The following is a 13246-nucleotide window of genomic DNA, read 5'->3' as shown; positions in this document are numbered from 1 at the left end:
AACTGGGTTCAGGGGTTACGCAGCAAACTGGGGAGCAGAGCTATGCCCTGTGTAAGAGCATGCCAGAGCATGCACGGCAGCACACACTTGGGATCTCATCTACTTGGGAGGCTGAGGCAGGAGGATCACAAGTTTAAGGCCAGCCTGGACAACACAGTGAGACTCTGTCTCAAAACAAATAAATGAATATAGTGCATGCTGGGACTCCTACATTGTTTCCATGGGAGAATTGAGCCCTGTGTTGCCAAATCCAATTTGAAAAGCCAGATAGCCCAGTTTGGGTGTGCAGTTTCTCAATTAAAAAAAAAATTAAATGTACATAGAGCAAAATCCATTATTTTTCAGGATGGTGGGCGAGATTTGTAGTTTCATGAGTTTTAACATTTGTGTAGATTCCTGTAAGCACCACCTTAATCAGGAGACAGATCCCTTCACCGCCCCCCAAATTCCTCCTACTACCCCTTGTATTCAGACTCCCCCTTTCCTCCTTACCCTTGGCATCCACTGATCTGTTCTTTGTCATCATAGTTTTATTGTTTCCACATAAATAAGAAAAAAGCTATTCCTTCTTTCTTTGGGGTGCTGGGGATGGAACCCAGGGTGTCACACATGCTAGGCAAGTGCACTGCCTCTGAGCTGCATCCCCGGCCCATATGCCACCTCTGGAGACTGGTTTCTTTCACTGAGCAAAATGTGTGCACAGTGCATCCGCGTCACTGTGTCAGGGGTTTGTGCCTTGTTATTGCACAACACACTGCTTCTTCGCTCACTGGGAGGAAATTTGGGATGTTTCTAGTTTGGAGCAGCAGTATGTGTCATGCTGCGTAAACCTCTGTGTGCAACATCTGTATGAGTATGAAAATAAGTTTTTGTTTCTCTAAGATAGGGAAGGACAAGGAAGTTCCCCTCTATTCCTACTTTGCTGAATTTTTGACCTAAATGAATGTTGAATTTTTTCACTTGGTTTCTCTGTACCTTTTGCTGGATTTTTCTTCTTTAATCATGTTTCGATTACATTGATTTTTAAATGTTTAACCGACCTTACTGCTTACTGAATAAACCCCACATGCTATGGACTTGATTCACACACACACACACACATACACACGCACACACACACACACACAACTTGCTAATATTTTGTGGAAGATTATTGTATTTATGCTCATGAGGGATATTGGCCTATAATTTTCTTATACTGCTTTAGTCTGGTTTTGGTATCAGTACCACACTGGCTTCATAAAATGAATGGAGAGGGCTTTCATTTTCTAGAAGAGATCATGTAGATGTATGTATATCTTCCTTAAATGTTTGGTGAAACCATCCGGGCCTGAGATTTTCTTTCTTTTTTTCTTTTTCTTGATAGCAGGGTGGGCGGATACTGAGATTGAATCCAGGGGTATTTTACCACTGAGCCACATCCCCAGTATTTTTTATTCAGGGCCTCACTAAGATGCTGAGACTGGCTTTGAACTTGTGATCCTCCTGCCTCAGCCTCTTGAGTTGCTGAGATTACAGATGTGAGCCACTGCCCTGGGCCTGAGGCCTTCTTTTTTAGAATGTTGTAAACTAAAAAATTAAATTACGAGATAGCTATAGGACTCTTCAGATTATCTGTTTCTTCTTGCATGAGTTTTGGTAGTTTGTATCTTTCAAAGAATTGGTCCCCCTGGGCTGGGGTTGTAGCTCAGTGGTAGAGCATTTTCCTAGCATGTGTAAGCACTGGGTTCAAATCTCAGCACCACATTTAAATCAATAAATACATGAAGGCCCACTGACAAACAAAAAGAAATTAAAAACAAAAAAAGAATTGCTACGTCATTTTATCAGAATTGTAGAAATTATGTGCACAGAGGTGATCATGGTGCTCCTTTCTTAGCCTTTTTCTTTCCTCCTCCTTGTCCTGAGCTGGGGATTGAATCCCCAGGGCTACACAGGGGCTGGGCAAGGGCTCTACCACTGAGGGACATCCCGGCTCCTTTATTAACCGTTTAAAGTCTGTTGGACTGTAGTAATATCTCTGCTTTCATTTCAAATATCAGTAATTCGAATCTCCTCTCATCCCGCCCCACAATCGGGTTAGAGTCATCAGTTTTATTAGTCTCTTCAAAGAACCCAATTTTGCTTTCCTTGATTTTTCTCTATCATTTTTCTGTTTTTAATTTACTGATTTCTGCTCCCTTCCTGTTCTCAGCTTTGGGTTACTATGACCAGAAGACCTGACAAGAACAATTTAAAGGAGGAAAAAGTGTATTTCGGCTCATGGTTTTCAGAGGTTCAGTCCGTGGTCAGCTGACTCCACAGCTTGGGGCCTGAGGGAGGCAGAGCATCGTGGCAGGAGGGCAGGACAGAGGGAAGTAGCTCAGGACCCCACAGCCAGGGAGCAGAGGGAGAAAGAGAGAGCTCCAATCACCAAGGACAAAATATAAACCCCAAAGGCACATTCCCAGAGGCCTATTTCCTCTAGCCACACCCTGCCTGCCTGCAGTTACCAACCAGTTAATCCATATCAGTGGATTGATTCACTGATAAGGTTAAAATTCTCATACACTAATCATTCCACCTCTGAAGTTCTTGCATTGTCTCACACAGGAGCTTTTGGGGGACACCCCACATCCAAACCATGACATTCCCTCTTCCTTTGGGTTTGAATTTTATGTTGTTGTATTTTTTATTTTAATTTAATTTAGATTATTTTTAATTTCCCTTGAGAATTCCTCTTTGATTTATGAGTTATTTAGGCAATGTGTATTTGGACATTTTTCAGATGCCTTTCTGTTATTGGTTTCTAGTTTAATTCCAGCATAGTCAGAGCACAAACTTTGTATGACTTCAATTCTTTTAAGTTTATTAAAGCTTGTTAAAACCCTGAGATATGACCTCCTTGGTGAATATTCCATGTACATATGAAAGGAGTATAGGTTTTGTTCTTATTGGGTGGAGAATTCTAAAAGTGCCAGTTAGGTTAAGGTGGTTAGTGGTAGTGTTCAGGCTTTCCAGATCCTTATTGATTTTCCATCTGATTAGTTCTATTGATCACTGGGGAGGAGTGTGCAAGTCTAGGACCATAATTTTCAATTTGTCTTTTTCCCTTTTCAGTTCTATCATCAGTTTTTCTTCATGCATTTTGAAGCTCCATTATTAGGTTCATGCAGATTTGGGATTGTTACGTTTTCTTAGCAAGCTGATTCTTTATTATTCTTGTTCTGATTAGATCATTCTATAATTCTAGCACTGTTTTTTTCCCATCATCTCCATCCTACTAGTGATCCCATCCAGATAGTTTTTTAACTTTAGCTAATATGTCTTGTAGTTCTAAAATTTCTGTTTAGTTTTTTTCAGGTTTTTTTTTTTCTCTACAGAGAATTTCTATATTTCCATTTATTTCAAGAGTGTTCACAGTTACTTCATGGAACATGGATAGGTTTACTGCTTTAAAATCTTTGCCCTGGTTTTTAATCCTCAGTATCAAAATCAAAACAGTTAAAAATATTGTCTAATAATGACAATATCTGCCTCATCTTGGGTTGGTATCTATCTGTTGATTGTCTTTCCCCTTGTACCTTGCTTTTCCTGTTTCTTTGTATGTCAAATAGTTTTGGATTGTGTCCTGGGCATTTTGAATATTATATTACAAGATTCTAGATCCTGTTAAAATCTTCTGAAGAATGTCAGTATTGTTAGGGGTTTTTTTGTTTGTTTTGGTTTTTGGTACCAGGGATTGAACCCAGGGGCACTTTACCACTGAGCCATACCCCCAGCCCTTTTTTGTATTTTATTTAGAAACAGGGTCTCACTGAGTTGCTGAGGCTGGCTTTGAACATAATCCTCCTGCCTCAGCCTCCTGAGTCACTGGCATTACAGGTGTGCCCTGCTGCACCTGGTTGTTTGAATCAGGAAATCAACTCAATTATGTTGAAGCCTCAGATCCCAGCTTACCCTCTATGAGCTGTGGTTCTAATGCCAGTTCAGTTTTCAAAGGCCTTGCAGTACTATTCAGATCCAGCCCAAACATGCACACTCCAGGGGCCATTCCATTCCATCTTCATGACTGCCGTGGAGAGGGGTTTGGGAGAAAAGAAAACAAAAACCAAAACAAGGCATTTCTCTCCTTCTCTTTGCCCCCCCCACCTCCTTCCCCCGCAAGAGATCCCTTTCCCAGCTTCTCATCAGAAAGAGAGTTTTTTTTTGGAGCTATTTCTCTTCCCACCTGCTGCACAGTTCTGGGATTTAAGCCAGAGTCTAAATCAGAAATATGTGAAGAAGCCAGGCGTCACAAGCCTGTAATCCCAGAGGCTTGGAGGCTGAGGCAGGAGGATTGTGAGTTCAGAGCCAATCTCAGCAACTTAGTGAGGCCCTAAACAACTCAGCAAAACCCTGTCCTTTAAATAAAATGCAAAAAAAGGCTGAGGATGTGGCTTAGTGGTTAAGCACCCCTGGGTTCAATCCCCAGTGAAGGAAGGAAGGAAGGAAGGAAGGAAGGAAGGGAGGGAGGGAGGAAGGAAGGAGCAAACAAAAAAATAAATTTAGAAAACTCACCACTGTATTTGTCCTCGTGTTTTTTTTTTTTTCCTCCCCAATTCCCTTTGCAGAGCCCCTGTCTGGTTTGACGTCTCTGTCCAGGGTTTTCCACTCTGATAGCTGGGGAAAGACAGTGTAGGTAATGTGCTTCCTTCATTTCAACGAGAACCAGCAGGCTTCCTGGTTTTTGGCATCTAATTAGCAAAGTTAAGCCCATCAACAGGCCTCATCCAGAATGCTCCTCAGCAAACTCTAGTTTCTCTTGAAATTAACTTTTCCCTTGGTGTTCAAATTCTTAAAGGTTCATTGAGTTTTTCTAGATGAAAAGAGAACAGAACACAGATGTAGTCTTCCCCTAGTCAGAGCAATCCCCAAACTTATAATAATAGTAATAATGATAATAGTGGTCATAATTATTGTAACAGAAGTAGTAATGATTAACAGCCTGAGCTCGTGTGTTCAGCTGCCCCCTAAGAGGTACAAGACCTTAACCCTGCTCCTTATTCTGTTTCCGCACCTGCGAAGTGGGAGTAATAGTAGTACCTCCTGCCCAGGTTGACGTGAGACTTAAATAAATCCACACAGAGGGCTTAGAACAGTGCCTGGCACAGAGGAAGAGTTATGTAGCATTACCCATTATTAACTCATAATTTGGTTAGTAATAGGAACGGCTAACATTTATCTGGCATCTCACCATGCAGAGGGAACCTCACCACAGCAAGAAAACCAGCTTATCCCCTCCGAGGCTGGGACCTCAGAAGGCAGAAGGCTGGCTGGATGCTGAGTCCCTCTAGCTTGCAGAGTCTGAAATGAGGGAGGCGTGGGTGGCTGGCGCCACTCGGGAGGATCTGGCTGGGAACCAGTGAGAGCAGCAAGGGGGCTCTGGCAGCGCAGCGTCTGGTCTGAGCTAGAGATTGCCCTCGGGGAATGAATGGGGGGAAATCAGCTTGAAGAGAAAGGCAACAGAAATAGAAGGGAAGCCTGGTAATGAGCGGCCCCAAAAAGGAAAGATCAATATTTTACAGCCAGAGAAACAACCAGTTTCCCTGGCAGCAGGCTCAGTAGCCCAGCTGCATGTGCTTCAGTGACAACAGCTGCTCCTGTCTGTCCTCTCTGCCAGGCCCAGGGGTGTTCTCTCTTTGGAGCCTGGGGGAGCCTGGGGGCTGCCTAGCGGGCAGAGTGTGTGGACCGAGGGCCACCCTGGCACCCTACCCGCGGTTGGTTATTTGCTGCCTGCCCTGGGTGAGATTGGGCAAGCCCCTCCCCTCCCCTCCCCGGTACTCCCTTCCCTGCCTGGGAAGAGAAGGGCTACTCAGCCAGGTGCATCCCCAGGGTGTGTTGCAAAAGGTTACCAGTGTTGAGGAAGGTAGAGACCCTTCATGACCCGGGTAGGGGTCCCAGCCATGGGGGATAAAGTTCTTTGACTACACAGAGTACCAGGGAAGCGGGGGCATTGAATCAGCCTTCAGTGAAGATGACCCTGTAAGAGTCTGCTGTGACCAGGTGAGGTCTCCCACCTTGCAGGGTGTAGGAAGGCCGTGGAAAGCACTAGCAGATATTCCAGAGTGGGTCAGGGAGACCTGGTTCAGGAGTTACCGCTGTGGTGACTTTGGCTTAAGCTGAGCCTCAATTCCCTCAACTGTAAAATGAGGACTATAATCATAGCTATTATTTTCACTGCTCTGAAGATGAAGTGAGACTACATCCAGAGATCAGGGCCACACTGCGACTCATGAGGAGCCCTCCCTGGGTCCAGCAGGAATGATCCTTACTTCTCTATAGAATGACACCATTATTCAGAGTCATCGCGCCTATGGTCATGTATGAAGGAACACTAACCAGTATGTGTTGTCATAAGAACTTTGCAATGACCCTGTTTTCTACAGGGCTGTTCTGCAGTGTGCACGGCACTTTTCATGACCATGGCTCTGGGACTTCCACTCTTTGAAGAGCCCTATGGGAGAAGCCACAGAGAAGGGAGAGCATGGGCTCAATCCCAGCACTGCTATAAAAAAGGAAGGGAGGGAGGGAGGTCACAACAAGCACAAAACCCCAACTGCAGCCTGGGCCACAGCTCGGGGGCACTCCAAGGACTTCCAGTGGCTCTCAGGACTCTGTCTTGCCATTATCAAACAACCCCAGCCCTCACCTGTTGGGGACTGGCTTTCCTTGGAGGCAGAGGAATGGACATCCTGCCCCAGCCATTCCCGGCCCCAGGGAGTCATGGACTCACAGATCACAGAACCCTGCAGCCTCTAGGGTGCATTTGCCTTTGAGGCTCTTCATCAGTCACCCAGCACCCTGGGGCAGACTCTGCCCTTGACTAGCACCAGAGACAATTAAGGAATAGCCCCTGGACTTGGAGAGGATGCAGGGCTGAGCACCTGTAATACTAGCCAGGAGAGGGAGAGAGGAGAGGAGGTGAACTGTCAGCTGGGGCCGTGGTGGGCTCCCCCACAGGTGGCACCTGGGCATAGCTATTCTCTGATGCCACACCATTGCCAGGCAGTGGCAGAGGCTGCCGTGGCTGGGTGGGGGTAGGATTGGCAGCCATAGTGCTGAGGAGCCTCTCGCCAGGCAGGAGCTGGCAAAAGAAGCCTCTTTCCTCCCCCACTGAAATTCTGCAGGCCTTTCCCAAGACCCCACTAGGTACCAGGCTCAGAGAGGGCATTGCACAGCCCTCTGCCCATCCCTCACCCCAGACTCACACCAGAGTGGAAGAGCAGGGCCAGCCGAACAGAGGTTTCAACACAGCCGCGAAGCTCAGGAAGGAGGAGGTGACTGTGGCGGGGCCTCTGTGCCTGCGGCTCATCTTCCAGAGCTGCTGGGCCCAGGCCCCTGATGCCAGACCACTGCAGTGCCCAGGGCTCAGACCCCTGCTGCAACAGCCATGCTGGAAAAGTGTCCCAAGGGCGGCAGGAAAAAAATTGTCTTCGTGACTAGATGATCTGTCAGCATGACTGGGCTTCGGTGCATGTGACAGCAGAGTGGGAGGGAGGACCAGTTGGCCTGTATTGGTGTGAACAGTCACAGCAGGCACAGGAATCCCCCTGCATACTGAGCTCCGTGGCTGCCAGGGCGCTCTCATTTCCATCATCTGCACCCCAGCGGAGAGAATCCTGGAAACAGCCTGGCCTGGCCTGCTGTGCTGTGGATGCTGATGGTGACTACCAGAGGGAGGGCGAGGTGCCTAAGGGCGAGTGTCAGTGTGCTGTGTGTGTGTTTGGTTGTGCATGGGTGTGGCCATGTGATCATGTGTGATGAGCCAGTGGGACCAGCAGCCACCACCATCAGCCTCAGCAGGGTCGGGCCTGGAGAGGGTACTCAGCTGTCCCTTGTTGAATGAATGAATGGGTGTGCGTGTGTGTGTGTGTGTGTGTGCGTGTGCATGTGCACAACCTCTGTGCAGGTGCTGCCATTAAGTTACAGACTGATTTAGAAACAAGCTTTGGAAAAGACATGTCAAGAAGCTGAAATTCAGGAGTTGGAAATTTGTGGTGGGGGAATGACTCTAATTAATCAGAAAAGATAGTACTTACAAAATTGGCCATTGCCAAAAACATGGGAAAAAATACCCAGGGCTAGCAAGTTTGAAGTCAGTTGCTCTGATTGAGAACTAAATTAAGACATCTTGACAGAGAGCAATTTGTCAGCTGTTTTGTTGAACCATTTATATCTGTTTATTCAACAGATATTCATGAAACTTCTACTATGTGCCAGTCATGGCAAGCTACCAGGTATGCAGTGGTGATCAAAACAGAAACAGTCTTTGCCCTCAGAGAGCTGAGTTTGCAGAGGGAAGATATAAATTCACCATATAAACATATAATTACAAATTGCACAAAGAGTTTGAAGGAAAATTTAGGGTGTTGCAAGACTGGGCAGCAGCAGGATGGGTCTAATCAGATAGGGGAAGTCAGGATGGGCTTTTCTGGGGGTGGGGACATTTAATAGAGGTACAAAAGGAGACCTGAAGAATTAGTGTTGCCAGATGATGAATGGGGAGGACAGGTGATCAGGATGTACAGCACAGAACCAGGTGCAGAGATGTACATTTGTAGTCCCAACAGCTCAGGAGGCTGAAGCAGGTAGATCACATGAACCCAGGAGTTTGGGGCTAGCCTGGGCAATATAGAAAGATCCCCATCTCTTAAGACAAACAAGAAAACAAACTAACCCCACCCCGGGTTTAGTTCAGTAGTAGAACATGTGCTTAACATGCACAAGGACCTGGGTTTCACACATACCCACCCCTCAACACAAACACACAGAATAAGATATAGAGAACAGCATGTGCAAAGGCCCTGAGACTGAAAAGCTTAATTTATTTGAGGCATCGATGGAAGGTGAAGGCCAGTGTGCCTGGAGTACGTTGAGTGATGGGGAGGAGATGGGACTGAAGGGGGCAGATTTTATACTCGGGGGCCCATAATGTGGAGTTTGTATCTTATCCTAAGTAATGGAAAAATAACTGGAAGGTTTTAAGCACCTTCCAGTGGTTTTATAACTGGAGTGGATTCCAATTGGATTGGAGAATGAATTAGAGGGGGCTGGAAGTGTAAAAGGGTAGTTGAATCAGGAGACTTGCATAGTCCAAGAGGGAGAAAATGATGACCATGACCAGGTGAATCCAAGGGGTGACGTGGAAAAGAATGTAGCGCTGGGATGCAAGCTACGTTGGGATCCACAAGGGTGTTGGTTGGGTGAGAGGGAGCATCCCCCGTGAAGCTACAGAACTGTGCAGTGGCAGGACGGGGTCAGGGGTGGATGTTGAGCAAGTGGTGCCGGAGGCGGTCGTGATTGGGTTGTCCCCTGACTGTGGGGGCTGTGGGGAGTGACTGTCAGTGAGGAAGCAAGCATCTGAGAAGCACAGTGTAGTGGGCATCCACACAACTGTGAAACCCCACGGCTGAGTTTCAATAGCAAAACGTTGGAAATACCCAAGTGTCGACTGTTAGAGGAAGTTGGGTAAGTGGTAGTGTGGCGACTGGGCAGAATCTTCTACAGCCACAAACAACGTGGGCTGCGCACACCAGGCTATGTGGACTCGTGTTTCTTTCTTCTTGTTGTTGTTTTAAATATTTTTTGTTGTTGTTGATGGACCTTTATTTAATTTTTATTTATATATGTGGTGCTGAGAATCCTCACACATGCTAGGCAAGTGTAAGCCACAACCCCAGCCTGGACATGCGTTTCTGATGTAGTGACTGCTGTGTGGGAGACAGACTCCCCAACACCAGGAGCAGCCAACTCCCTTGGGCTAAACCTTGTTTCCTAATTTCTTTTAAAACACTTCTTACTGGATCAGAAGAATGCACTGATTGGAAGTGTTGGCTCAGAGACTTCTCCCCGTGTCATTAGCACTTGATCCAAGAAATAGACCATCATCATTGCCTGGTGAGGTGGTGTGCACCTGTAGTCCCAGCTACTCCGAAGGTTGAGGCAGGAGGATCTCAAGTTTGAGGCCAGCCTCAACAACTTAGCAAGAGCCTAAAACAAAACAAAGACCACCAGCCAAAGCCCAGAAATTCCCTGGGTGATGTCACTTCTACAACACCACTATTTTGACAATCCTTGTTTAAAAAATTATTTAAAATTACAAATTATACAAGGTTTTGCCTCAAACCTTGTATAATTTGTAATTTTAAATAATTTATACATGTGTTATTATACACGTGTTACTTAATATCTCCTTGTTGACAAAGGAAAATTTGACCAAGGGTCTTAGAACTATAAAATACAGAAATTCTTTTTTGCTAAATGTGGTTAAAACTATGTCTTTTCAAAGAAAAGTGGGAAACAGAGTTTCTAGATGTTTTTTAAAGGGGTTTATGCTTGTTTTGTGCAAAAAAAACTATTATTTAAAAAATATTTAGTTGTAGGTGGACACAATATCTTTATTTTATTTTTATGTGGTGCTGAGGATCGAACCCAGTCCCTCACACATGTGAGGCAAGCGCTCTGCCACTGAGCCCCAGCCCCAGCCCAGAAACCACTATTTTTAAACCTCACAGGGAGCCTCTGCTTTCAATGGCCATCTTTGTGGGGCCAGCTTGGGGGAGGGAGCTCCGGGGGACACACCCTTGAACTCTGAGAAGCTACAGTGATTGCTTTCTTCACTTGCGGTGCCTCCTGACCTGTGCAGAATAAGGCGAGCCCACAGCTGCCAGGGGCTTGGTGCAGAGCCCAGGGGGACCAGGCTGGCCACACTGGCCTCCTCTTGGCTCCCCTCCAGCTCAGCCCCCCCACCCCAGTGCCCTGGACCTCCTCACACCTGTCCTCTTTCCTTCCCACAGGTAGAAAAACTTGTGAAATATCTGGATCCCAACGACCTGGGGAGAATCAACTTCAAGGACTTCTGCCGTGGAGTGTTCGCCATGAAAGGTGAAGCCCTGGGGCGGGTCCTCTGGGGCTGTCTTGGTCCTGTCCAGAAGGAATGGCCAGCGCGACTTGGGCTGCAGCCGGGATTCCTCCCCACAGGGTCCAGAGCCCTGAGGGGCCTCAGAAGTGGGCTCTGTCCCTGGCTACCCACGGGATAGAGGGGAGGGGTCTTCGGCTCCCACTGTGCCATAGCCCATACCCAGAGTCAGGGTACCTGGACCAGAGTGATGGTCCTTTTAGGCCTTCCCATGAGAGAAAGGCTCCCCTCTGGGATAACCAAACTCCCAGGGCAAGGGGGCACTTGTGCTTTAAATGCAGTTCTGGGTGCACCTGGGTAGAGCTGACTGCCTTCCCTCCCTCCCCTCTAACCCCCTTCCCTCTCCTTCTCCCCTTAGTCCCTCCCAATTCTTTCCTTTCATTCCTGCCCCACCCTGTTAAGGAATCAATGTGCAATCCCTCCTTTCCACTGGTCAGTTGTGAGAAACGCCCAGGAATCAGAACCTGTTCCCTGTAACTTAGGACTGCTTGTGGGGAGAAGGTGGCTTAGTCACCAGCCTGTTGGACTGCTGAGGCCTTCCCCGGGGGTTCCAGGAGGCAGCAGTTACTTCTAGGAGTCCCCAGAAGTCCTGTGGCCTCAGCAGGGAGCCTTGTTTTCCAGTCTGGGTGGTCAGATCAGGGTGACCTTCCCTGCCAGGCTCCTCCTTTGGAATTGGGGGGAGGAAGGAAGGAAGCCAAAGGGAAGCGCTGAGGGGCTGGTGGAGGACCGCACCCAGGCCCCAGCAAAGGTCTTCCCAGTGGATTTGTCCCAGTCTTTGGGCCACCGAGGACTGCACCTGCCATGTGCCTGTGCCAGGCATTTTGCCCAGTATAACTTCAGGCATCTGCTCAGGAACCTGGCAGGGAGGCCACCTGTGTAACTGGTCAGCAGGAGGTAGAGCCATCCTGGGGGGCCCTAAGGTAGACTCTGGAGTTTGCTGCCTTAGTTGGGGGCACGCAGCCTCGGGGATGTGCGGGGGGAGCTGCAAGCAGAGAAGCGTTGTCCTACATCCCCTCCTCCCGGGAGGCCTCCTGATGCCCTCTGCCCCTGCATCGGGAGGCCACAGTGCGCTGCTCCCTGGGGTTTGTCCCAGCAGAAAGATGTCTGGGTGAAGAGCCTCTGCAGTGCCCTGCCCAGCCTCCCCGCCACTGCGGTGCTCCTTCCGCCTCTGTGCGATCAGCTGATCAGCCGGTCTCTTAGGGATCCAGCCCTTCCCGCAAGGCCCACTAGGCAGAAGCAGAGCGGCTGTGCCTGGCCGAGGCTCTGCCCTCTCACTGTCTGTCTGTCTGCCTGTCCACAGGGTGCGAGGAGCTGCTGAAGGATGTGCTGTCCATGGAGAGTGCAGGGACGCTGCCATGCGCGTCAGAGATCCCGGACTGTGTGGAGCAGGTAAGAGGCGGTGGCCCTGAGCCTCCGCCCTCTGCTCCTCCTTCTGCTCTTCTGGCCTTGGCTCCATTTTGTGGTATCCAGGAGGACCCAGCCACTCCCTCTGGGGAACCTGTGGAATCAAAGTCAAGAAATCGGGTTTTGGACAGGTGCAGTGGTCAGGAAGCCCCAGCAGAGCGTGTAAGAGCTGGGGGTCCTCGGAGAGCATCTCCCTCCGCCCCCTGGTGCTGAGGAGAAACTGAGTCCCAGGGAGGGGAGGGGATGGGCTGAGGTCTGGCAGGTAGGGTTGGAATCTTTTCCTTTGCTCCTGTTCCTTCATTCTTTGAACTGATGAGTCCCTGTGTGTGTGCCTCCCTCCGTATAACAACTAATTCTCCAGTTCTCTGACACTAACTGGATGTCCAGCAATTCAATTCCGTCTGACAATACCCAGAGTTACTGCGGAATCAAGAGTCAATCCCGTAATACCCTCACTTCTGCCCAGCAAACTACATTCTCCGCTCCCCACAACCCCCTTCCATTTGATAATTCACCAGAACAACTTGGGAAAACACTATTCTTAGGATTAGCAGTTTATCCTGAAGGGTATAATTGAGAAATGGAAGAGACGCACAGGACCAGTGTGGAGAAAGGTTGGTGCACCTTCCAAGCCATCTGTAGGCACAGCAGCTGCCCCGGCTGGTTGTCCTGTTTACCAGCCTGGAAGCTCTCTGAACCTGGCCCTTCTAGTGTCTTTATAACCCAGTCCCCGATTCCTCTCTTCCCCTAGTAGGAGGGCCTGGAAGTTCTCCCCTTCTGACCCCCAGCGTGGTCCTTCTGGTGATGGGCTCCACCCTGAGCCATGTGGAGGTCCCACTTTGAGTGACTTTAGTAGCATAAACTCAGGCGTGGGAAAAGAGGGTCCTCAGGGCTAGAAGTCAC

General features: G+C 48.3%; 1 protein-coding gene and 1 long non-coding RNA gene across 2 annotated transcripts in view; one reads left to right on the top strand and one right to left on the bottom strand.

Annotated features, from left to right (window-relative positions):
• Rab11fip4 (RAB11 family interacting protein 4) overlaps positions 1–13246 on the top strand; it is a 115480-nt gene that overhangs the window by 23484 nt on the left and 78750 nt on the right. Inside the window, exons 2-3 of the mRNA XM_046423989.2 lie at positions 10818–10905; positions 12240–12328. Coding sequence (XP_046279945.1) covers positions 10818–10905; positions 12240–12328 — 177 coding nt within the window. The remainder of the gene's footprint in view (positions 1–10817; positions 10906–12239; positions 12329–13246) is intronic.
• LOC131423387 (uncharacterized) lies at positions 2268–7766 on the bottom strand. The gene is made up of 3 exons (XR_009224875.1): positions 7230–7766; positions 4540–4837; positions 2268–4051 (listed from the first exon to the last, which is right to left on the bottom strand). It is a non-coding gene; the product is annotated as an uncharacterized LOC131423387 (long non-coding RNA).

Source organism: Marmota monax, unplaced genomic scaffold (assembly GCF_021218885.2).
Source record: "Marmota monax isolate L192 unplaced genomic scaffold, Marmota_monax_Labrador192_F-V1.1 WCK01_AAM20220418_F8-fsc00296, whole genome shotgun sequence".
Lineage (NCBI taxonomy): Eukaryota > Metazoa > Chordata > Mammalia > Rodentia > Sciuridae > Marmota > Marmota monax.
Note: the sequence above shows the minus strand (reverse complement) of the source record. Positions and strands in the feature narration are given on the sequence as shown.